The 26314-nt window shown below is 43.3% G+C and overlaps 2 protein-coding genes across 5 annotated transcripts in view; both read left to right on the top strand.

The window, feature by feature from the left end:
* Positions 1 to 9432: 9432 nt before the first annotated feature.
* On the top strand, positions 9433 to 18314 carry KCTD14 (potassium channel tetramerization domain containing 14). Of its 2 annotated transcripts, none has more exons than XM_037840973.1 (2): positions 9433 to 9611; positions 14453 to 18314. In XM_037840973.1, exons 1-2 carry the CDS (start codon positions 9540 to 9542, stop codon positions 15119 to 15121), a joined length of 741 nt encoding a protein of 246 aa, XP_037696901.1. In that variant the 5' UTR covers positions 9433 to 9539; the 3' UTR covers positions 15122 to 18314. The 2 variants fall into 2 exon arrangements, with proteins under 2 accessions (XP_037696901.1, XP_037696900.1); XM_037840972.1 differs by lacking the exon at positions 9433 to 9611 and adding an exon at positions 9739 to 10372.
* A 6849-nt stretch (positions 18315 to 25163) lies between these two features.
* Positions 25164 to 26314, top strand: part of INTS4 (integrator complex subunit 4) — a 237356-nt gene continuing 236205 nt past the window's right edge. For 2 of the 3 annotated variants that reach the window (XM_037840819.1, XM_037840820.1), the window contains exon 1: positions 25164 to 25325. In XM_037840819.1, the coding sequence (XP_037696747.1) occupies positions 25272 to 25325 (54 nt within the window). In that variant the 5' untranslated portion in view covers positions 25164 to 25271. The remainder of the gene's footprint in view (positions 25326 to 26314) is intronic. The other variant, XM_037840818.1, reaches the window with a different exon arrangement.

The raw sequence follows: 26314 nt of genomic DNA, 5'->3' as shown, positions 1-26314 counted from the left end.
AGGCCCTTGAGCTGGTGAACCAGGGGTCTTCCTGGGCTCCAGCCGTAGTTCCTGTCCCTCCAGTCAAGGCCAAACTGAGCAGATTCTAACCTCGACCCAGAAGCTCCTGCTGCGCCCTCCCTTCAGAGGGGAGCTTGCTGGGTCTGGGGCCCGATCAGGTGCAGGGCTTCAAAAGGAAGTGCAGCCATATTTCTTGCCCCATAAAGTCCTCCAGGGATGGACTTTCTTGCCCCTGGGCTGTGCCTGGCACTGACTGGAACAGTGCCTCCCAGATTCCTCCCTGAAACTCGGGAGGGGCATTATGGGTGAAAAATGTGAAGCTCCCAGAGCTAAAACGACTTGCTTCTAAATAAAGAATTCCCAGGGTGGGGCTGAGTGGGGATAAGGGGTGCGGTACACACATTGATTGATGACGAAGTTGATATTCATTGAGGCACTACACCCTTTGAAGTGTGGCTTTTCCCATTCAGAGGCTACCTCGGCTAAAGGTAATCACAAGGGTCCACCTCAGCTGCTCTCCCATCACAGGCCTTCATTTCTCCGTTCCTCAACACCTCCGTCCTGCCCTCAGGACCCTTAGAGGAACCCTGTGCACCCCTCGATTGCTCCCCACTAGTGTGTCCACCGTGAGAAATGCTCTCATAGTTCCCTGCTCTTTCCTCTCAAGGCTCTGATCACACTGTGTAAAGGAATATTTATTCGTGTGGTTATTTGATTAAAGTCTGTGTCCCTGCTTCAGTGAGCTCCACCAGGTCAGGCTCTTGTCCTCTGGCTCACAGCTCTTTCCAGGGCCTGGCACCATGACTGACACATAGTAGGTATTCAGGTATCTGTTTTTCTCCTCTCTGAAAGGGAATAACAATACCTGCCACCAGTGTTGTTCTGGAGATTAAATGGGATAAAATTCTCCAAAGTGCCTGGTGCAAAGTCAGTCCAGTCTGGTTCAGTCCCTGGACCATTTTCTAAAGACCTGGATATTTCGTAAGTGGGTGTGGAGCAAAGGGAAAGGAAAGGGGTCTTTGTGGATTAGCAGGGGTCTCCGCCACTGTGGGACTCACAAAGGGAGCCTTGTGTGGGGGCTGTGGGCAGGATGCCTCGTGGGACAGCTGGGCCTGGGGCTGCTGGGCCTGGGCTGGACTGGGCTGGGCACTTAGCCACAGGCAGCCCTCTGAGGGCCCTTTCATCTGAGTCACAGCTGGCACTTAGCTGGCTGGCTCAAAGCCTGGCTGCCTAGAGGAGAGGGGCTGGCAGATTTGTCTCAGCAAGAAGAACAAAGAGAGAGATGCGGGGAGGAGGGCAAAGGGAAGCCATGCTTGCTCTTGGAATAAGGCCAAAGGGAAACAAGATCCAGTCATTGGCAACTCCAAGGGGCTGTTTGAATTATTCTGTTGCCATAGCATCAAGCAGAACAGGATTACAGGGACCATCTCAGACAACATCCCAAATGCCACCATGTGATAGGTGGAGAAACGGGCCCAGAGAGGGACAAGGATTGCCCAGGATGACACTGCAAATGAGTGGCAGAGCCAGAACTAGAACCTGGTCTTTTGTTTCCCGGTCCTGAATGACTCTGAAAGAAGGACCTGAAGCTTCTTGACAGCTTAAGGTTCTTCATACATAAAATGGAGATGCTAATTTCCGTTTTGCATTGTGAGGGTCAAATGTACTAATGGATGTAAAAGGAAGAGAAGGACCATCTGAGTTGTGCCTGGAAAGCTGTATAGGAGTTTTCCAGGTAGAGAAGAATGAGCTGGTGGGGAAAGACATCCTGAGTAGAGGGAACAGCATAAACAAAGGTAGGGAGGCATGGGAGTGCAGTTTTGTTTCAGGGCAACTGGGGGTGGGGGAGAAACAGGAAATGGGGCTAAAAGTCCAGGCTGTTTGTCGCTGTGAGAAATGCCTACAGTCCCTGAAAGTGTCCAGCCCTCCTTTCTGGGGTGATGATGGTTTAGAACTCTGTCTCCCTGGGGGGCTCATCCCAGCTCACCCATGCAGCTTATCAGCGCTTCTGGGCTATGCCAGGGGAAATGAAATCCAGGAGTGTGGGGTCCCCAATTGAGACAAGACAGGGAAGTCTGCCTGGAAGAGATCACAGATCCCTGCCCATGGCCTGGCCAATTGCAGTCATTATGTTCGAGGTACATACTTTGTCCAGAAACAAAACAATTCAGCATGGTCTCAGAGAACTTTGGAGTGAGAAAGAGCTGGAGTTCCAAGCTTGGCTTTGCCAGTTACCAGCCATGTGCCCTTTAAGTCATTCAGTTAACTTCATCTATGGTGAGTCTAACTTTCTGGAGGGATTGTTAACGGTGCTTTTGCTCACGGTAGGTGCTCAGCACATGATCATTTTCCTTTCCTTTTCCTCCTTCAAATTGTACAGCTGACCACGCTGCTGGGAAGAGTCCCATCCCCAGGCCTTCCTTATGCAAATTTCCCTTGCAAGACTCAGCTTTCATGCCACTCCTTCCATGAAGCCTTCCCAGATCCCACAAATTGAAAGGCTGACTTCCTCCTGCAATACCTTGTGCTGGTCTTTTTCTTTATTTTTCTCTTTTACGCTCTTGCAAGTTTGCTGCAACTAGTGAAATAATACAAAAATATATCAATATAAAAATTAATAATCTCTTCTGTCCATTTCTACCCCCACCCTCCTGAATGACCAATGGTAGCATCTGCTGTGCATCCTTCCATACCTTTCTGATTATGTGCTTACATAAACATACAACTTACATATAGACTCACATAAGAGGAGTTTTGTTTTGTTTTTACAAAATGAATTTCCACTTATACATGGCTGATCCTCATTTTTGATCATTTAATAAATCATGGACATTCTTATAAATGAAGATATAGATCTGCCTCATTTTAAACAATAGCCAAATAGCATTCCACAACATGGACAAACTATAGTTTATTCAATCGTTGCCCCATTTCTAATTTTTGCCACCACAAACAAAGCATTGATAAACTTATTTGCATGTATATCCTTTCAGAGTGGTGCTTTTATTTCCATTGGATGAATTCCTAAATGTGGGGTCAAATAGTCTCTGTATTTTTTTATATTTTATTAGATATTGCCATTCACATTCATATTACCATTTGTGTTGCCATTCACATTCCAATCAGCAAAGTTTGAGTACTTGTTTCCGTGCATCCTAATTACTACTGACGTATTGTTGTTCTTTCTAATATTTGCCAAAACGATGGAAGAAAATAGTATCTCATTGCTCCTTTAATTGCATTTCCTCAACTCTACCCAGTTTCAGTAACTTTTCGGTTATTTTAATTTTTAGTTTCTAGAAGATCTATTTAGCTCTTTATCAAATCAGCCTCATCATTTTCTGTCATCTCCTCTTGCTCTTTACTCATGTTTTAAATGCATCCTTTTATTTATTTAAACTTATTAAACACACTTTGTGTTCTATAGCCTATGATTTCAGTATCTGAGGTGCTTATGGATCTGTTTCTGTTGACTCTTACACATGGTATCTTGTTGTCTTCTGTGGTTTTTGACTTTTGATTGTAAACTTGCCTCTGTTGGACTGCTGTCTATGTGGGTTCTTTGAGACTTGGTTTGAATGTGCTTTCCTCCAGGAAGGATTTTTGTTTGCTCCCTCATGCATCTGAAGACACTAACAACCTAGGTCCATTTCCAATTAAATTCTTGGGTTTTTAAAATTTTGTGTTTTGTTTTGTTTTTTGTTTTGACTACAAAAAGAGTGAATATTTGGGCTCCCAGATCAATTTGAGGTCTTGTAAAGACAAAAATTTTCAGGGGAGACTTTTCTTTACCCAGAACCAAGGATTGAGAGAGAGAGAAGTTTCCACAGCACCCATCTCTGAGTGGTGAATTTTATCTATTTTATGCTTTTATTGTCTTTAATCTGATATCCTATCCTGTAACTCCTTCCCTTAAAATAAAAGTTCTGGGCTAGGTTTGGAGATACCCTTAGGGCAGCCCATGAGTCAGTGCTCAATCATCTCAGAGCACCTGAGAGCATTTCCTTGCCAGCTCAGCCATATGTGCGTATGTGTATACATAGTCAATATATGCAATATTTTTAGATGCTTTGTAGCAGGAGGATTTCAGAATATCTAGTCTTCCCTATTGCTGGAAATAGAAGTCCAGCATATTTTCAGATACTTATTTACTCTTTCATTTAAGTTAATTATAATCATAGCTTTAGGGTAGAGATATGTCTCTGGCACCTGTGTCCCCAGCCTCCAGCTCCTAGCCAAGGTCAATATCAGTAACTCTTTGTTGACTAAATTAAGTAACCACCCACATGAGGAGGGGGAAGAGAGATTTGGAAAGATACCCATGGCTGGATGGGGTGATGCTAGATGAGGTGATACCTGGAGGCTAGGGGAGCAGGCACTGACATTTTTTGAGCCTTGCTATAGGAAAGGCCCATAAATGCATGATTCCAGTGGTTCCCAAATTACCAGAATGACAAGAATCACTTGGATGCTTGTTAAAAATACAAATTCCAGCGAAAGAAATTGGGTGCTCAATCAAGATGGCGGAGCTTCAGGCTTTCGTCCCCCTAGAGAAACTTGAACAACCAGGAAAAATGGGCAGAAACATCTTTCTCAAAGCTCCAGGAAACAGTTAAAGGATTGCAGTAACAGGGTAAACACTGAATCATTAAGAAGTCTATTTGAAAGCAGTAGGATCTCATGGCATCCTGGCTGGCCCCTCATCTAAACCTCATTGGCTCTGAGTGAAGCCAGCCTGTGCTCCCATTTTGGATCCCTGGTCTGGTTCCAGAGGGAGCAGAGTAACCCTCCAGCACATACTGGGAGCATGTATGTCTGGTCAAATCTGTCTGGTGGTGGCCTGAGAGACTGGCTGTTCCAGAACGTGTCCTGCTTATATAAGGCTGCTCACTGAGCTCTCCTGCACAACACTATGGGACAGCAGTCAAGTGGCTGCTAGGAGCAAGGGATTGCTGGCTGTGGGATATAAAGTCTAGTTCTCAGGAACATGAAGAAACTGTTTCCTAGGGAAGAGGGATGTGCCAGTTTGGATATATTATGTCCCCCGGAAAAGCCATATTCTTTAATGCAATCTTGTGGGGGTGGAGTTATTAATCTTTTTGATTAGGGTGTGACCTCTTGATTGAATGTTTCCATGGAGATTTGACCCCACCCATTCAGGGTAGGTCTTGATTAGTTTACTGGAGTCCTTTAAAGGGAGCTCAGAGAGAGAGCAGAGAGTCAAAAACGCCTCAGGATATGCTAAGCTAGGAGCTGACTGAAGTGCTTGTTGATACTCAGAGATGCTTGGAGTTGCAGACAGAAGGATGTTTGGAGATGCTAAGCTAAGGACACACAGGAGCTGAGACACAACCTGGGACCAACAGACGCCAGCCACATGCCTTTCCAGCTGACAGATTTGTTCCAGATGCCATCGGCCATTCTTCAGTGAGGGTATCCTCTTGTTGATGCCTGAGTTTGGACACTTTTATGGCCTTAGGACTGTAAATCTGTAATTAATAAATCCCCTTTAAAAAAGCCAATCCATTTCTGGTGTTTTGTGTAATGGCAGCATGAGCAAACTAGAACAAGGGGACATTTCATAACTTTGTAAATGAGGGAATTACTAGGGCCAAATGCATGCCCAAGACAAAATGCATGCATAGAAAAGACCAGAGAGGCCCCTAGGTTTTGGCCTGGAGCTATTTTCTAAATTCATTGTATGAATAAGCTCCGAAGGAGAACACTTGCACAGGTCAATCTGCAAAGACTGGGAAAGGTGTTTTCCTTTTTTTTTTCTTTTTTCTTTTTTCTTTTGTTAGCTCTTGGCCCTCAAGGAAAGCTCTGTCATAACACTAGATGCATACAAACTTAAGGAATAAGCGCCCCAGCATCTAAATTCCAGTGTAAAAAACATTGAAATATCAAAATATCCAGGTTTCAACAAAAGATTGCAAAACACTCAAAGAAATAGGAATTGATGTCCCAGGCAAAAAAGAAGGTTAAAGCAATGGAAACTGTCAGTGAGGAGCATCAAACCTGGGACTTACCAAGGACTTTTAAAAAATGGTCCTAACTATGTTCAAAGGGCTAAAGGAAATCAGGAAAACAATAGATGAACACAAAGAGAGTATCAATAGAGAGACTAAAATTATGAAAAAGAACCAAACAGAGCTGAAAACCACAGTAATAGACATTTAAAATTCCCTAGAGGACTTCAACAGCTGATTGGAGCTGGCAGAAGAAAGAATCAGTGAACTTGAAGATAAGACAATTGAAATCATCTAGTCTGAAGAGTAGAAGGAGGGAAGAAAGTGAATAGAGCCTGAGGAATCCTTGGGCCACCATCAAGTGTACCAAGATATGCACTATGGAGTCCCAGAAGGAGAAGAGAGAAAGGTGCAGAGTATATTTTAATATATAATGGCTGAAAACTTTCCAAATTTAATGGAACACATGAATATACATATCCAAGATACTGAACAAACTCCAAACAGGATAAATCCCAATAGATCCACGCTGCACCATGTTATAATCAAATTGCCAAATGCCAAAGATAAAGAGAGATTCTGAAAGCTGCAAGAGAGAAACAATATGTCACATACAGGGAACCTCAATCAGATTTAGTGCTGATTTCTCATCAGAATCCATGGGGGCAAGAAGGCAGTGGGAAGACATATTTAAAGTGCTGAAAGCAAAAATTGCAAAACTGTCTTTCAAAACTGAGGGAGGGATTAACAAAAGCTGTAGTACTTCGTTACCACTAGGCTGACCCTATAAGAGATGCTAAAGGTAGCTCTGCAAGTTGAAAGGAAAGGATGCTAGACAACTGACTGAAGCTACATGAAGGAATAAAGATCTCCAGTAAAGATAATAACATGGGTAAATACAAATACCAGTAGTATTGTATTTTTTATTTACAAATTGACTTTTTACTTCCTATAGGATCTAAAAGGCAAATGCAGAAAATGTAATGATAAATAAGTGGTTTGGGACTCATAATGTACAAATACGTAATTTGTGACAAGAACTACGTAAAGTTGGGGGGGTGGAAAGGTATAAGAACATACTTCACATATGCTGTTGAAGTTAATTTGGTATCAAAGCAAAGGAGTGTTATAGATTAAGGATGTTAAATTTGAGCCCCAAGGTAATCACAAAGAAAATATCAGAGAATATGCAAACTCATAGAGACAGACGGTAAAATATAGGTTACCAGGGGTTGGGGGCAGGGACAATGGGAAGTTAATGTAAAATGACTATAGGGTTTCTGCTGGGGTGAAGGGAAAGTTAAAGTGATGGATGGTGGAGAGGGAACTGCAACATTGTGAATGTGAGTAATCCCACTGATGAAATGCTTGGGAGGGGTTGGGATGGGAAGATTAATGTTGTGTATATGTTTTCACAATTAAAAAAAAGATAAACTAAAGAGATAATGACAGTTAAATAAATAAATACATGATACCAGATGGGATCTAAGAATGGGGGAGAAAAAGGCTAAGAAGGACATTATTGGAACATAAGAAAAAATTGAAATACAAAATGCAAGCTTTGTATCAATGTTACATTTCTTGAACTTGATAACTTCACTTAAGGTGTTACATGAGTGAATATCCTTGTTTGTAAGAAATGTACATGAAAGTATTATGTGTTCAGAGATTATGGTGTGTGCAACCTGCTCTCACATGTTCAGGAAATAGATGATAGAATAATATGCAAAGGTGGCAAAATGTTAAAATTGGTGGATCTGGGTATCCGAGTGTTTGTTGGAGGTCTCTGCATTACGTTTCTATTAGTTTTGCAACTGTCCTGTAAATCTGAAATTCAAAGTAAAAAGTTTAAAACTACAGATTTCCCAGCCCCTTCCTTGGACATTTGGTTTCAGTATCTGGAGTTGGGCCCAGATTTGCCCCAAGGCAAATAATATTCTCAGAGAAGTTTGGGAAACACGGTAGATTATTTCACTTAATTTAATCCCTCACAGGAACCTAGGAAAGTAAGTACTTTTTTCTCAATCCCAAGCTTTATTTTTATTTTATTTATTTTTTTATTTTTTACCATTTACCACTTACCATTTGGTTATGTTGTTTTGTTTTTTTAACTAAGTCAAATTTTTTTTAGATTTTTTTTTTTTTGAACAGTTTTAGATTTACAGAAAATTTGGGGAAATAATACAGAGTTCCCATATACACTGCACTCACTTTCCTCTGTTCTTAGTATCTTTCATTAGTTTGGTACATTTATTACAATAATGAATCAATATGGATACACTATTAACTAAAGTCAATAGGTGATTCATATTTCTTTAGGTGTTAGGTAATGTCCATTTTCTGTTCCAGGATCCCATCCAGGACACTACTTTACATTTAGTTTCCATGTGTTGCTAGGCTCCTCTTGCCTGAGACAGTCTCTCAGACTTTTGTTGTTTTTGATGACCTTGATGGTTTTGAGGAATACTGGTCAAGTATTTTATAGGATGCCCTTCTACTGAATTTGTCTGATGTTTTTCTCATGATTAGACTGAGATTTGGGGGTTTTAGAAGGAAGATCACCCGGGTAAAGTGTCATTTTCATTACATCATATCAAGGGTATATACTATGAACATGACTTAGGCCTGTTGATGTTGACCTTGATCCCTTGGTTGAAATAGTGTTTGTCAGGTTTCTCCATTTTAAAGTTACTCTTCTTTTCTCTCACTTTCTGTATTGTACTCTTTGGAAAGAAGTTATTATGCACAAACCCCACTTAATGAATGAGGAGTTGTGCTCCTCCTCCTTTATTTAGGGTTATGTTTTAACAAGCAAAATAATCCCACATAAGAGGTAGTCAGTTTTGTTTTGTTTTTAAAAGCAGTTGTAGTTTTACAGAAAAATCATGCAGAAAGTACAGAGTTTCCATATACCTGCCTCCCCACCCCCACAGTTTTCCCTATTATTAACATTCTGCATTGGTGTGGTACTTTGTTACAACTGATTGAATTATATTATTATAATGATAGTATTATCTAAAGCCCATAGTTTTCATTAGGGTTCACGCTTTGTGTTGTACAGTTCTATGGGTTTTTTTTTTTTTAAATAGATTTTTATTGTGGTGACATAACATAATTTTTCCCATTTTGACCACTTTCAAGTATACAGTTCAGTGTATATTCAGCTCTTTGAATCATTGCTTATGCTTCTCACTCTGAACAGCCGCCCTGAGAAGTAGCCTATTTGTCCCAGAGTCTCACCTTTCTCCTCTGTAAAATGGGTGTTGCTGAGCCTTCACCTCGCGGAAAGTCTCGGGTTAGCAATGTCAATTTCCTCTGCCTCCCTCGTTGGACTGACCGGTCGCCCGAAGCCCAGAGAGGGCCAGCGCCTTGCCTAGGGTCCCACCGCACGCCCGGCGGGGCCCCGGCCAATGCCGGGGCTCTAACCACACCCGGGGCCCAGACTCCGCCACCCCGGGGCGGGGAGCGAGTGCACTTCCGCCGGCCGCAGGTACCCTGCACGTGGCGGGGCCGGGCGGGACGCCGGGCGGTGGTCGGGCCGCGCAGTGCCAGCGGCCTGCGGGCGCCAGGATGACGAGCCTGTCCCCGGCGCTCCGGTCCCCGCGGCCCGGCCTGCCCGCGCCCCCCGCAGGCCCGCCGACGGTGAGTGCGCGCCCCCGGGCGGGCAGGGGCCGGCAGCGTCCCCGCCTCTCCTGCCGCTTTTGTTTTCTTTCACTCCTTTCCTATTTGTCCCCCGTCCGTCCCGCCCCCTGGTCTGAGCCCCCGGTTGCTGGCTGGGTGCCCTCTTTTCTCCTTGGTTGCCCTTCCCGCTTTGATCTCTTGCCTTTCACGCCTCGATCACTTTTCTTGTTCCCGGATCCTCCAGCCTCTCCTTCTTTCCCTCCTTCTTTCCTAGCTGCCTTTGATTGCTTCCTCCCTCTCCTCTCGGTCTTTGTTTCAGTTGCTCTCTGTGTGGCTCCTCTTTTAGTCCCCCAGTTTCTCTCTTGCCCATCTCTCTCTGTCCTCCCTCTCCCCTGCTGCCACTCCTCCCTGGGGTGGGAGAAAGGGATCCCACCAAGGGCTGCCCGAGGATCACTCCCCCCAACTCCATCTCCAGCTTGCCCAGGGCTTGGGGTGGGGGCAGGATCAGGAAAAGGCCCAGGGTACTCTAGGAGCAGAAAATTCTCCCCTGGGCCAGGTGCCATCCTGAAAAAGTAGAGGAAGGGAAAGGAGAAGCTTGTGGCTCTTTCCTGTAGGGTGATGATAACGTCATTGTTGGCTATTGACAGTCACAAGCTTAGTGCCAGGGTTGCCCTATGTGCTCAGTAAATGTTGGAATGAATTACCAGGCAGAGAGGGAGCCAGCCCTGCACAAGATTGGCCTTTATCAGAATATCAAGCATTCCCATACGTCAGCACTGAAGGTAAGCTCAATTCAATTAACAGACATTTATTGAGCATCCTCAGTGCGCTGAGCTCTGTAGCAGGTACTGGTGACATAATAATATATCAGGGATAGGCCTTCCCTTGAAGAACCTCACAGTCTAATGGGGATACAGATAACAAACAGGGAATTATGAGAGAAGTAACTACCTATGACTGTGTAAGTCTAGGGCCCTCTGGGATCACAAAAGGCAAGAGCCATCCAGAGAGATTCTAGGAGGAATTAACTTGACAGATGAGTGGGCTAAGTGAAGGGAGGGAGCGTGGGTGGCAGGCAGTGAAGTTCTGGAAGCAAGGGAGCCCAGCCTGCTCAGCATGGTGGGTGCTGAGGGGGTTGGTGGGCAGCTTGTGGTTCGGGTAGCTGATTGCTGCCATTTGCAGCATCTGCATTGCAAAGGGCACTGTAAACCTTGTTGGAGTCTGGAGTTTATCTGGAAGGGAATGAATAGTCACTGAAGTGTTTAATTCAGGGAGTGACAGGATCAGATTTGTACTTTGGAAAGGGTACTCTGGTTTCAGAGTGAAAAATGGATTGGGGGAGGGCCCTTGAGGGGGCAGGGAGCCTTGGAACTGACCAGGCAAATAGAATCACCAAAACTTGGAGATTGATTGCTCAAGGAGGTGTGGGTGGTTGAGGGCAGGAGGGGAAAACAAGATTATGCCTCTGTTTCTGGCCCAGACAACTGAGATAGGGAACAATGGAAGAGATTAGGGTTATGGGGTAGGGAGAGATTTTGGAGAGCTTGGGGGATACTGGGTGGAGTCATCCCTCTGTTGACTCTGGCTGAGGATGACCTAAGGAAGTGTATGAAAGTTTGGGGCAGGTGGTACAGACCCTTTAAGATTGGAACTGGTTGAGGGCTGGCCTATCTGTGATTAAACCCTGTGTCCTCACAGCTAGCACTGGCCTGGCACCCAGCAGGAGCTCACTCCTGAGGTTGTGGAATAAACAAATGTGCTGGGAGAGGTGCCTCTCTGTTATCCAGCAATTCCTTCCCTAACCCATAGACAGATGTCCTAAGGAGCACATCTTCCCCAGCCCCTGTGCACAGGGCCTGGACAGGCTTTTGTATCCAAGAATGCTTTGGCTGTGTGGCAGTAGTAAAGGTGGGTAAGAGGGCCCTTGAAGGACAGGTGGTCCTGAAGAGGGATGGAAAAAGAAGTCTTTATCTGCTAGAGACATACTACAGTATTTATGAATGAGATAGGAGGTCTGAGATTTGCAAAGAGATTGGGAATCTTTGGAAAAAAGGAGGGAAGAATTAAGAATTAAGAAGTTTGGGAACAGGGCTCAGGTCTTGTTTGATAAACAAAGAAATAGGGCTGAGGACGTCAGGGCAGGAAGCTATTTTGCAAAGCATTGTAAATTAGCTTCAAAAAGGATATCTGAAGTGGTTTTTATTTGTTGGACTTTCAGGGTTGGAGGGACTTAGGGTTCTTCTAGTCTAATTCTCCCCATTTCACAGATGAAGAGGCTTAGACCCAGAAAGGGAAAGTGAACTGCCCCAGGCACGCCATGAACTATTGCAGAACTGGGACTGGATGTTGGGAGCAGTGGGGGTGAGATGGGACCCCATGCTGTACTGGAGCTCCAAGTCAGACTGATACGGGTTTGTTCCCAGCTCCAACTTCACCACTTCCTAGCTGTGTGACCCTGGACAAATCGCTGCTTCTCCCTGAGCTTTCCTCATCTGTAATAAGGGGACGTTAAGAGGGCCTGTGAGCTTTCCGTGGGACATCCATCCATTTAAAGGTTAAAGTCTGCAACTTCAAATTTAATTGCCTGCATTACAGAGGCGATCTCAGGGTTAAACAAACAGCCTTGCCAAGGGGCCCGAAAGAGCAAGTCACACAGCTCTGGGCATATTTTCCTCCCAGCCGGCCGTATCGTTTGGCTGCTGTTAGAATGCATCCTTTCCCTTTCTCCCTTCTCCCCTCCAGCCAGCAGAACTATCCCCTGGTAGCAGCTGTTGCCATGGCAATGCAATTCTCCCCAGCAATTTGGCCGTCTTTGGCTCTCTTAATTCTAGTACTTTAATCTTGGAGGTAAAGCCCATGGTCCAGTTGAGAATGGGGTCACAGCTAAGACAGACTGAAGGACTTTCCCACCCTCTACCCATCCCCCACCCTGCAGTGACCTAGCTGGAGTCTCCAGGTTGGAAAGCCAGCTCTCCTAACACTGCATGAATCCCTTCTGCGGCGTCAGCCATTATATCCCCTAGGAAACCTTTCCTGACAACCTCCAACACACATCCACAAAAAAAGCTGACTCCTACTTTGAGCTTTCCCTCTCAGCACCTAATTATTTAAGCCATCTGTGTCCTATTCATCTGCTTAGCATAAGGCCTGCAGTTAATAGGTCCTCCCTACATTTTGTTGAATAAATGAAAGACTAAGTGAATGAAGAGTGGCAATATTTGAAGGTTGGAAGGTAATCATGCAATGATTAAAAGCCTAAGCTTTGGAGTAAAACTGACCTGATCTTGGGAAATTTACTTCACCTCCTTAAACCTTAGTTTCCTTATCTGTGAAGTGGTAATTTCGTACATTCTTCGTAGGCTTATTGTGAGGATTGACTTAGATAATATATGTAAAGTACTTTGTAGTTTTAGACTGTGAGGGCAAGGATTGTGTCCTGCTGTGTCCCAGGCAAATGAATGAATGAATTTTCAATGACAAAAGTTGTTTAGGAAGCTGGTTTGTAAGAATAACAACTCATGTATCATCTCATGTGTAATAGTCATTATGCTGTCTTCTGGTACTTTTGTTAGGTCTGTGCCACAACACTTTGTATTCTCTGATGCAGCTCAAACTCTTAGTCTGTTTCCATGCCCCTCTCCCCATATCCTTAGTCCTCAGCCCAGGATCTGGCCCAGAGAGGCCTCTAAAAATTCCATTGAACAGCTAAACCTAACTTACATTTGCACCACACTTTACAGTTTACAAAGCAATTTCACACCCACTATTTCACCACTAAGGATCTTCCTTTTATTATTATTTATCCCTTGTGGGCCCATATTTGGAAAAACATCCATGAAACAAATTCCATTTTGTAATCAGTCAAGGGCATAGCTTACTAGTGGTAATCTGAACTTGTGACCTATATGAAATAATTTCTATCCCCAACTCCAAATGCATTGTGTGGACACACAGTAAGTACCTAAGAAATGCTTCCTGAATGAAAAAGTGTGGTTTCTTTAGCCTTTTTATTATATGTTAGACCTAAGCACCCTAGGTTGGGAACTCCTGACTTCACAACAGCTTCATATCCCCATTTTATAAAAGAGTAAACAGGTCTAGGGAGGGAAAAGGGCCTACCAGAGGCCACAGACTGGAAGGGTTGTGGCTGGGACTTGCTTCCATAGTAGCGTCTCCTAGCTAACATTCTGTGTGACCTAAATGAAATAGGTCAAATGCTTGAATGAGTATTCTTGTATCAAACTGAAATCTTTTTCCTCCTTAAAATGCTTCCCCTCTGGAGCTATATGGCATAAATATAGTCCCCTTCATTAAGATGAACCTTCCAATAGCTGATGCCAGTCATTTTTTTTAACTTGATTTATCAAAAAATTAAAACAAACAAACAACAAAAAGCCACAACATTTCAAACAAAACAAAGCAAAGGATTAAGGAAAACAACCTAAAATAACTACTTTCTTCCAACATGTTCCTACCAAGAAAATTAATAAAGCATTTCCAAACAAAGGAATAAGAAAAATAATCTAAAATAACTACACTGCTTCCAACATGTTCCTACCATACCCCAAGAAAATTAATAATCCATAATCAAAGGTATAAGAAAAAACAACCTAAAATAACTCATTGAAGCAAATTTCTTATGCAATAGCTTTTTTTTTTTTAATTTATAAAAAATAAAAAAACAACAACAATTCAAACAAAACAAAGCAAAGGATTAAGAAAAACAACTTAAAATAACCGTATTATGAAGCCAGTCATTATGGCTCCCCTAAATTCTGTGCCAGGTTATTCTTTGGATGAAAATAAGTCATTAGCTCCCTGGAGGTGGTGCTGCTGGTTCACTCTGCCTTTAATGCCCCCAGATATCTCCGGTTGTGATGCTGAATGTAGGGGGTGACTTCTACACTACCAACGTGAACACCCTGAGAAAGCTCCCGGGCTCAAAACTGGCAGAGATGTTCTCCAGCTCAGCCAAGGTCTGCACAGATGCCGAGGGCCGCTTCTTCATCGATCGCCCTGGCACCTATTTCGGACCCATCCTGGACTTCCTGCGCAGCGGGCAGCTGCCCACACAGCACATCCCGGAGGTGTACAGGGAGGCTCAGTTCTACGATATCAAGCCTTTGATCAAGCTGCTGGAGGACACACCGCAGCTCTTCGGCGAGCAGGTGGCTCGGAAGCAATTCTTGCTGCGGGTGCCGGGCTACAGCGAGAACCTAGAGCTCATGGTGCGCCTTGCTCGCGCGGAGGCGGTGGCTGCGCGGAGGTCTGGCGTGCTGGTGTGTGCGGTACGCACCGAGGAGGATGCGGCGCACTGCGCCGACACCCTGCGTACCCTGGAGGCTGACAAGACGTCGGTGGTCAAGTTCGGGCCTTGGAAGGCATCTCCCGACATCAGGGACCTCCTGGACTGCGTGAAAATGGACATTGAGGCCCAAGGGTATCAGGTATCCTATGAGCGCTACTCAGAGAAGTCATTTCGGGCTAAGGTCGCCAATTATTTCTATATATTCCTCTTCACCTGGTGGTAATCCCCACGGGCAGAGGGTGGTGTGTGTGCATGTGCTTATTATGGGCTCTGATGGGGTTTGTGAAATTAAAAGTTGTCATCAAAAGCCATCTTCCTTTAACTATAATAACAAATGTCCAAAGTTGGTCCTCTACAAGACTTGCCCACAAATATCTCCCCCTTGATGACTTTCCATTCATTGCAATTGAACCTACTGTACTTGCCTAGCTAGGTGCAGCTGCTCTCTCTTCAAAGACTCATACCTGCCAGTCCCTTCCCTCAAATTAGAAAGCTAGGCTGAGATAATTTAGAATGTTTCAGCAATGCTTTGGCAGAATCTGGGGGTTAACAGGAAAATAACACAGGATACCATGAATTTAGATAATCTGATCTAAAAATGTAGTCTACTCAGCCTCAATTTATGGTCCAGTGGAGCGAGCTCCTGATGTGCACCTTAATGAGGAAGAGGCCAAATTAGCACCTGTAGTCTATGCTGCCCAGAGCCCCTTTACCAGATGCTGTGAATGTTGGCCACTAAATCCTCACAGCTGGTCCCTTCTCTACAGCAATGGTTATCAAAGCATGGTCCTTGGTCCAGCAGCAGTAGCAGCACCTGGCAAGTCTTTTGAAATACAAATTCTCGGGCCTGATTTTCAGACCTTTGAATCAGAAACTCTGAAGGTGGGCCCAGCAGTCTGTTTTAACAAGCCCTCTGGGTGATTCTGATACACTCTAACCTTGAGTCTGTTTGCTCTAGAAGAGAACTGCCCTCAGCCACCAAGAGATACCTTGCTTGTATGGAGGTACAAAAGACTGACCCTTCAGGGAGGACCCAACTCTGGTGCAATAATTCCTGTCCTGAAGCTCCTTTGGGGGATCAGGCTGAAGTCAGTCTTCACCTGAGACCTTATTGTTGCTTAACTTTCTTCCTCTGTTCTACTCTGCTTCCCTTACTCCCTTTCTCCTGAGAGCCCTCCCTCAGTAAACTACTTGCACAGCCTAAGACAATGCCTAACTCTAAGAGGACACTTGGAGGCAGTCATCCTCTTCAAAGTCCAAGTCTGCAGCAGATGACGCCTTTCCCTGCCTAGTAGTGTGACCAAGCATCCAGTTTCCTGTGACCCAGAACTTCCAATACCAAAACTGACAAAGTCCCAGGTAAACTGAGATGAGATTGTCACCCTACTGCCTATCCAAGCTTCCTTCTTTTTCCTTTCTGAGAAGACCCTTCTCCTGGAGACAGGTCCTGGAGAAAACCTTCCTCTCAGGAGAGACTGTATTTACCCACAGGAACCTGGCTTTGCCTCCTAATGGGCTAACCACTGTCTCTCTCTGAACTTTTCACAAGCCATTTGAATTTTCCTTTTCTGACACTTGTCCTCTTGCAACATCTCTCTGGCATGTTTCAACCAAGATTCAAAAGCTTCTCCCTTGGACTTGGAGTCTGAATCCTTGAGGATACTATGAGTTTTCTCTACCTTGCAGTTTCCTTAAAAGGCTACAGTCATCTCTAATGCTCATAACAGCAATTTAGCCCATTCCCAAGGGGCTCCAGGTTTGGGTCTGCGGAGGTGCACCTGTATCCTAGTGTTTTGGTTATTTTTTTAAAAACAAATTTCCCCTTGCTCTTGAGAATAATGTCCAGTTTCCATGACATGAAAATTCTTTCCTGACTCTTCCTGTTGCTAGACTCTCATGAAGTCTCAATAATAAAAAGTCTCTTTCAACTCTGTTAAGAAATGTTTTCTGAGACCCTTATCAATCCCTCTTTAGTGGTTCAGGTTCTGTAAGGCAGCATATAGAACAGTGGTTCTCAACTTTGGCTGCACATTAGAATCACTTGGGGAGATTGAAAACATTTCAGTGTCTAGGCCAAACCCACACTGCACCTGAAACAAATTAACCCAGAACCTCTAGGGGTGGGACTCAGTCAAGAGCATTGTTTAAGGCTCCCCCAGATGATTCTACTGTGCAGTTAAGGTTGAAAACCTCTGATGTAGGGTCTATTAACTTGAGGCCAGTGCCAAGTCACTGGTAAACTCCGAACCAGAGATCTCTCAGGACCATGATTTTCCTGGGGCTTACATACGTACCATCTAGTTAGACCTCATTGGCAGGGGTGTTGTTTTATCACTTGCTTGAGCATGGATACCCCATGCTAATACCAGGTACAATATTTATCAACAGTTGGTTAAAGGCTTGGGGATTATAGAGACAGTAGTTCCCAATTAGCTGCTATATGTGACTGTTCCCTGAGCATAAGAACTTTGGTATGTCGTAAAGGGGTCTTGGACTGAGAGGAGCATTATAGCTCCTTCCAGCATCAGCAAGAGGCTACTTCCTTGACCAATTACAGGGCTGTCTCCATACCTAACAACACAATGCTTCTCAGCCTGGCTATAGGCTACTTCATTGATCAGTGATAGAACTGCATAGTCGTCTCAGAGTGGGCTTGGCAATGTGACTTTGTCTGCCAATGTGCCAATGGAACAACAAATGTGACACAAATAGCTGCTTGATAAACACTTACACACTGATTGGAGCTTGCATACGTCAAATTCTGCTGCTGTCATAAAAGAAAATCAGGCTATCCTGCTGAGAGGCTGTGCGAGGGGGACCAAGATATGTGAATGAGTCCATTTTGGACCATCAAGGCCTAGTCAAGTTACCAGATGACTCAGCCAAATAAAAGAGTCAAAAACTGCCTGCCTGAGACCGGCCTGAATTGCAGAATCATGAGTAAATAGTAATATTTTAAGCCTCTATATTTTGGAATTGTTCGTTGTTCAACAGTAGATACACCCTCTTTAAGGGCTTTCCAAGAAGTCCCACTTGGTGATAACTGTTTATATCTCATTGACCAGAACTGGGACATATGGCCATCCCTGTATGCAACAAAGACTGGAAAATATAGTTGTTTTAAAGTTTTTTTTTCCTTTTAAATTAATATTTAGTGCAATTGTAAGTTTGCAAAAAAAAGTCATGCAGAAAGTCCTGAGTTCCTGTATACTGCTTCACTCACAATTATCCCTATTATTAACCTTTTGCATTAGGGTGGTACACTTGTTACAACTGACGAGCCAATATTATTACAGTTAATATTTTTAACTAAACTCCATAATCATTACCATCCATTACCAAAACTTTTCCATCATACTAAACAGAAATTCTGTACCAATTAAGCATTAATTCCACCCCCACCCCTGTTCCTGGTAACCTGTATTCTAATTTCTGACTCTACAAATTTGCATATTTTAATTGTTTCATATCAGTGAGATCATACAATATTTGTCCTTTTGTGTCTTATTTCATTCAACATACTTTCAAGGTTCATCCATGTGGTAGCATGTATCAGAACTTCATTCCTTTTTATGGCTGAATAGTAAATATTCCATTGTACATATATACTACATTTTGTTTTTCCATTCATTTGTTGGGTTGTTTCCAAGTCTTGGCTCTTGTGAATAACGCTGCAATAAACGCTGAAGTACAATTATCCGTCTGAGTCCCTGTTTTCAGTTCTTTTGAGTATTCATCTAGGAGTGTAATTGCCAAATGATACAGTAATTCTGTGTTTAACTTTTTGAGAACTGCCACACTGTTTTTCTCTTTTTTAGTTCTTGCTTTCACTGTGAGATCCAAAGGCATATTAAGAGTTTGGTTTCCTCATATGGACTTGTGGTTTTATAGGTATGTATCAATCCGGTCACGATCCATAGCTATTTGAGATATTTTAATTGTCAGTTACCCCTCTTGTCAGACTGAAAACAATGTTGGGCTTAACAAAGACAATTGTTTACCTACTCATGGTATTGCTAACTGTCAAGGTTTAAAGAATTGATACTGAGACAGAGTTTTAAATTCAAATAGAAAATTGCTCAGACAATAGTCATTTCAAAGGAGCATTTATAATTCAGTAACTTTGTATTTGTCTCATGTTTTCAAAGCTTATTCTAGGCTTTCCTTTTTTGGTGTTTAATATGACTAACAATTTAGAGTGGAAAAATCCTGGATGTCTACTTGAACTTTTTGTCATGAAGCAATTTAACATTATTTATCAAGAGCCTGAAAAAACAAACAAACAAACATTTGTACTCTTTGACCAGTAATTACATTTATGAGATTAGATTCCAATGAAATAGAGATTCAGACATTAGTGTAACCCACATTTTTGCTGGAGTTACACTGTTCCTTAAAATATCAATTTCATGAATTATGGAAAGCTCAATATCCTTCCCAATATTTCTGCACATCCCAGAGAGTGCGTGTTCTTATGGTTGGCTCTGTTTCTCTGCTTCTGCTGGATTCATTTGACATAAGGGACAATCCAGGTGTCTTGTACCTGCTGTTGCTGTTCTAAACAATGCTCACCCACATTTGACACTCAGATCCTTTTCTTAATTTTTATAAATGTCACTCACACGAACTATTGGGGCATGTAGCAGACTGTGGAGTAAATAGGCAAAGGGGAGAGGTTATAGCACATAAACACAAATAACTTCAAATTGCACACTGGACATTCTTAAAAGTTTGTCAGTCACACCCCATTGCTAGGGGTTTTTTACTAGTGGATTTGATTTGTTTACCATTTTTAATTCCTCCCTGCCCCTGTCATGCTTCTCTGTGGGTGAGTATTCTTCCCTGCTCCACTGATTTAGTGCTTGGCCTCATGACTTAATCTGACCAATGAGATATGTGCAGAAGTGACAGTGTGCCAATTCCAAACCAAGGCTTTAGAGGCATGCCAGGTTTCTAGCAATTCTCTTTTGTTCCTTCCATTTGTCAGAAGACCATGCCCAGTTTAGCTACCTGGTTTATTGTTTTGGCTCTAGCCTGCATTCATGCCCTCAGGATCTTACTCTCCTCCTAAGCAATTTAGCAAACTGTTTTATTAAATAAAAAGACAATTCCAATATCACCCCAACTCCCACTCCATAATGCAATTAAGATAACACTATTTTTACCCTATTTAGCTTACAATAGCAAAGCAATTGGAAATAAGTTGCTAGTTATAGTGCCATCTGTATAATGCAATGTTATGCAGCAATTAAAAATTATATTTATGAATGGCTTAAAATGATTAGGGAGGTGAATGGTCCTTTACTTAGGGTGGTGGGGCTTACAGGGCTGGAAAGAAAATACCCAAGAGGATATAAATTAGAAGTGGACTCTGTTGTTTACCTATCCAGTAAAACCATTTCCTCCCTTCCTCTTTCTCAACTGAAAAACAAAATAGCAAAGCATGTTAATAATGTTCAAAGTATTATCTGTTTCATTTTTTATGGGTTTATGAGACTTCTCAGATCTCTTGGGACTAACTAAAGAAAATTATCAGTGGAGGAAAACTTAAAATTGAATGCTAAATATAACTGACACTATTAAAAGAAAAAGCCAAAGAAAGATTAAAAAGCCTTGTATGTTGTCCTCACAGAGATACCCTGGTTCATAGCACTGCACTCAGTTTTTGGTTTCCAACACTTATTCTTCATCCTTCCCCCTAAAGCCCCCCATCCATTCTCTGCTCTTTTCTGCTTTGGTTAGTGTCCTGGAAAACTGATCTCTTCTTCCTGGTTGACCAGAGACTTGGAAAGTACAAAGAATGGAAGACTGGTGACAAGGGGAATTGTATGTGGATGGATCTCTCAAAATGAGTGAAAATATTTGTGTTTCTTGGGCATGTCCACCACAGGGTATCTATTTTAGAAGAGGCTCTCCGAAATTAAATGGACACAATGATCTAATCTGTGGATTTCAGCCAACTTCTTCCCCAGCTACCCAGTGCTTGCTTAATGGAGTCATGAACACAGTAGACATGGTGCCAGGGATGGACACTATGCAGGTAGTCAACAGTATAGACTTCTCACCAAAGCTGATCTGGGCACTGACGCACATCCAACCTGCCAACAGCAGAGACCAACACTGAACTCCTGATATGGTTCTGGGAGAAGGAGGAGGGGGCTGCAGGGTGAGGAGGGATCAGGCAGCTACTTAGTGACTGACATACATTACAAATTAGTTAGCTATTGCTCTGTAACAAACTGCTTGGCAAATTTCTCTTAGCAAAAGTTTCCTTTGGAAGTGTTTGTTAAGTTGCTTAGGGACAGGATTTACTTACACTCCAGGGTAATAAAGCTATACTCTCCCTCCCCGTTCCTCCCATTCTTTCAGGGTGATAAAAAATGCTCTTCCTCCAGGTCGGAAGGCAGATTTATTTTCTGACCAGTATAATAAATATAATGCATCTTTCCAGAAAGCAGGTTTGCTAGCAGTTCCCTTATAAGATTGGGGATTTCCTAAGTTCAGTGTTCTTCAGCTGTGACACATGTCTACGGTGTGCATGGCACACACCTGCATTGCCCCCATGGGACTTGGGGGTTGGCAGCAAGGTGAACTTGATGCAAACATGAAGTTTGTGCTGTTTGCTATTCCTTTAATAATAAACTATCTAAATCCATTTGCACTTGTTGTCTCCCTACCGGTCAAATCTGTGGACATGTGTGAAGTTGTCTTAGCAGCTACAGTAGTTGTTGCTGCCTAGGACTTGAGTGAGTGCTTGACAATGACCCAAACTCCTAAGCTACCCCCCCCCCCCTCAATTTAATGTCTTAAAACTATAGCCATTAATTATTTCTCACAAACCTACACATTGGGCAGTTCTGGTCTCATTTGGGCTAACTCATGCATCTGCAGTTAACTGGCAGATCAGTTGGGTTGGGGCTGATCTAAGATGGCCTCTGTTGGGTCAGCTTGGCTCTGTTCCATGTGGTCACTCACTCTCCAGCAGACTAGCTTGGGCTTGTTTTCCTGGTAATGTTGAGGTTCTAAATATGAGCAGAAGTGCACAAGATGTGCTCAAAAATGGCACACTGCCACTTCTGCCACATTCTGTTGGTCAAAACAAGTCCATGAGGCCAGCCCAAAATCAAGGGGTGGGGAAATACACTCCAACTCTTAATGTAAGCAGCTTCACATATAGTGAGGGTGAGAATTGAGGCCAGTTTTGCAATCACTGTACCACACATTGGATCCTTTCCATCATGGAGGAGGGCAGTGATTTGATCTCCCAGGAATGAATGTGTGTGTATGTGTGTATGTGAATGTATGTATATTTATATATATATTTACATTTATATAATATATATACACACACACATACAAACACATCCATACTCCAGTTATATATAGATTTGACTTCCCTACCTGCAATGCTTCTGCAAGCCCCACCATCCCTGGAGCATCACAGTTTTATTAGTTTCCTAGGGCTGCCGTAACAAATTATCATAAACGGAATGGCTTAAAACAACAGAAATTTATTCTCTCACAGTTCCGGAGGTTAGAGGTCTGAAATCAAGGCATCAGCAGGGCCATGCTCTCTCTGAAGTCTCTAGGGAAAAATCTGTTCCATGCCTTTTCTAGCTTCTGGTAGTTGTACACACCCTCGACATTCCTCGGCTTGTAGACACATCACTCCAATCTCTGCCTGTTTTCACACGACATTCTCCTCTCTGTGTCTGTGTGTCTTTGCCTCTGTCCAAATTTCTCTCTTCTTAAAGAAATATCGGTCATACTGGATTAAGGCCCACCCTAATCTTGTATGGCCTCATCTTTAATTACATCTGCAAAGACCTTATTTCCCAATAAGGTCACATTCACAGGCACCAGAGAATAGGAGTTGAACATATGTTTTTTGGGGTCACAATTCAATCCTCAACGATGGTATTCTACCCATTGCTTCTGACTGAGGAACTTATTTTATGGTGAAAGAATTATAGCAAAGAGCTCTTGTCCATGGAACTCATTGGTCTTGCCATGTACCCCATCATCCAGATGTAACTATTATGATAAAACAGCCTTTTGCTGACCCAGTTATGGTGCCAGCTGAGAGACAACATATGAATTTGGGGTGCTGTGTTATGGGTTTGTGGAATATGCCTTAAATCGGCAGCTAATATACGGTATTCTTCCTCTCCCCGTCTCCTCCAGTTAGAATGCATGGGCCTAGGAACCAAAGGGTGAAGATTGGAGTGATTTCCTTCACTTTAACATCTAATAACTCATTAATGAATTCATGACTGCCCCCTGGCTATTTTGGGGCCCTGCTGCTGAACCAACAGGCCCAGAAGGGGTTACTATAGCAGACTGGGTGATCAACCACAATTTCCAAAGAGAAACTGGGTTGCTGTTATATAATGGGGACAGGGAAGACTCTGTTTGAAACCCAGAGGATTCTTTGGGCACCTCTTTGTATTCTCATGTCCACTAATGAAGGTCAAAGGAAAACGCACCAATTCAATAAAGATTGTTTTTCATTTCAACATTAAAGGATGTGAGGATGTTCTTGTTTCTATACTAGTTTGGCCCCAATCCCTCTCCTGAACCTTATTTCTCTTGCTCCTCCCTGTTCTCCCATATACACTTTACTCTCAAACTGAACCGAATTTCCTTTGGTTTTCTGAATGTACCAAACTCCTTCCTGCAGCCACATATCTAATAATAACCATGATAATAATGTATATCATTGCTAAGATACACATTTAACATGCCTGAAATCAGAATGCATCTTAAAATTGCTTTTGGCCAATTGCTCATGTGCAAACTGGGTCATAGCAGTTCATGTTGTCATCACTTCAACCGAACTCTGCGCATTTTTCGTACTGTGTGGTGGTCTTTAATTGTCATTTAAAATATCTTTATAAAGAGAGTACCCTATAATTTAGCACTGAAGTGAAAAATTTTATGTGTACAGAAAGTCTTGGAAACACAGCGGTATGACATATGATACAAATCTATGTAAATAAGTTTAATAGAGCTCTTTTGGTGAGTGTACATAAATCTAAGCAATAAGAAACCCTTGATTTTAATTTCAGCATTTTGTTCTTAATGAGATACATAAAATAATTTTGTTTTATACTTGCTGGCAGCTTAGATATGATTGAATATGGTAATGATGATGATAATAGCAGCTAACATTTATTGAGGGCACTGTTTATTGTACTTTTCATCTCACTTGATGCTTTTGTATATGCCCTGGCCTGTCTCTACCGTTTGGGATGCCTTTCTCTCCCGAAAACTCATTTAGAGCCAGATTTAATCTCTCTCCTTGTGGGGCTTCCCTGAGGCACCCTGAGGAAGTCAGTTTTTTTGAACCACATTCCTCTATTATCCAGCACACTACCACTGCACTGTAGTTATGAGTTTGGGTATCTGTCTCCCCATACTGTAAGTCCTTTTATGCACTTTTGGGTCCTCTGTATTTAGCACAGTGTTCCACTTTTTCTAAATATCTCACATTAACTCTTTTGACAGAACGATGAAAGCTAACTTTTCATGAAGGATGCAAAATTTTACCTTGGATTTATTAACACTATTAACACGTGAACTCCATTTAACAGTCTGCAAAATGTTTCCACATATTTCACTTTATCGTCCCTACATCTTTGTTAGAGTAGGTATTATCAGCGCATTGTGCATTTATTCAACGTTGAGATCACACAGGGCACTTGTTTATCAAGTGCCATAGTAGTGGCCTGAAGCCTTGGCCTCTGAATTTTTTCCACTGTATTGTGCTATCAGACGAGGGAGTGATTCTTTAACGTTTGGGTGGCTTTCGAATAACGAGTGAGGAAGCAGGAAAAGGTACTCCAAGCAAGGGAATGTATGACGCACGGGCTGAAAAGAAGAGTTCGGGGAAGCCACCCCCAGCAAACACCACGAACAGCAAAGGCTGATAAGAACGTCAGGTAGGCCTCCTTCCGCTATTTTGCGATTCAAAACGCCTACACAGCTCCAAGCGTTACCTCTGGCTCAGGATCACCTCGCCTCTTCTCTTTACCCTCAGTTCCCTCCCTCTCCCTCTTTTAGGTCTGCTCCGCGCCAATCTCCCGGCCGCTATCAAACCACCACCAAGGCCCCAAAAGTTGCCGCTGACTCGCCCACATTTTCAGTCCCGTCTCCTCACGCCACAGGCCCCACCCCCTCCGCGCTACGCTCCCGTTTCCGTTTCCCGGCGCACAGGGGCGGTGCAGCCAAGTAGCAGGAAGCGGCCTCTCATCCCCGGGGCCCCATTGGCTTGTGGGATAGCGGTGGGTTCCCGGCGTCTTGGCAGGCTTTAGTGTTCCTTCACCCCGCCTCCCGCGGTGAATACGAGAGCTGACCAGGCCCCGCGGGCAAGCATGGCGGCGCACCTTAAGAAGCGAGTGTACGAGGAGTTCACAAAAGTGGTTCAGGTAAGTGCTTTCAGGAAAGGTGCCGGAATAGGCGGCACAAATCTCGGTTGAGTGCCGACGTATGATAGGCTCCGAGATCACACATTAGGGGGCGTGTTAGTTTGCAACTACTGTTGTTGACTTTATTATTATTGCTAACTAATATGTGTAGTCTGATGCTTTCTTTAAATTATTAGGAGAAATAAGTAGCGCTTTATAACTAACGAAACTGTCTCATTCGTTATCTCATTTTGTTCTCTCACACAACCTTGCTAGTTCGGGTTACATTATCATCCTCGTTTTACAGATGTGGACATTTAGGCTTCCAGAGGGGTGCGAGGACACAGAACGAATTTGGGAAATAGCTTCTCCCAAATCCCGTTCCCCCCAAAATTGTCCAGGGACAAGGTGGCTATTTGCAACGCTCTAAGGGGCTGGAAGAGGGGATCTGTGGAAGTCGTCAAGCCCCACAGGTGAAGGCAGGCGAGGATCGCAGGCTTCATAAGGGTGGTGCTCTCCGTTTTAAGAACAGCCTGCGTTAGAAAGGAGAGTAATCCTTTCCTTTCTTGGACTTGTTTAAGAACAGGGGGGCTGAGCCCCTGTCATAGCACTCAGTGATTCTCCATGTGTCTTCACACAGCTCTTGGTAGAGGCTGATCTCAAATCATCCCTTAATTACTGCTTCTCTTACTTGAATGTGTATACAAATTACCTAGGGATCTTTTTGAAAAGTGGATTCTATTTAGTAAATTGGGTGGGGGAGAAGAAGCAAGATTCCGCATTTCTAACAAGGTCTTAATTGATGCCAGTGATCCTTAGATGAGCAGCATCTGTAGATCCTCAGACAGCCCTTAGGTCCTTAGACTTGTGGAGTAGGGAGACCTAGACCATTCAGCAGGAAGCTGATCATTCATTCATTCATTCAACAAGAGTTTATGGAGTAAATGAGTGATGACTATGCACCAGGCATAGTGAAATGTGTTGGGCTACAAAATCCAATACATATCAGG

This window comes from Choloepus didactylus, chromosome 6, assembly GCF_015220235.1.
Source record: "Choloepus didactylus isolate mChoDid1 chromosome 6, mChoDid1.pri, whole genome shotgun sequence".
Classification (NCBI taxonomy): domain Eukaryota; kingdom Metazoa; phylum Chordata; class Mammalia; order Pilosa; family Megalonychidae; genus Choloepus; species Choloepus didactylus.
Note: the sequence above shows the minus strand (reverse complement) of the source record. Positions and strands in the feature narration are given on the sequence as shown.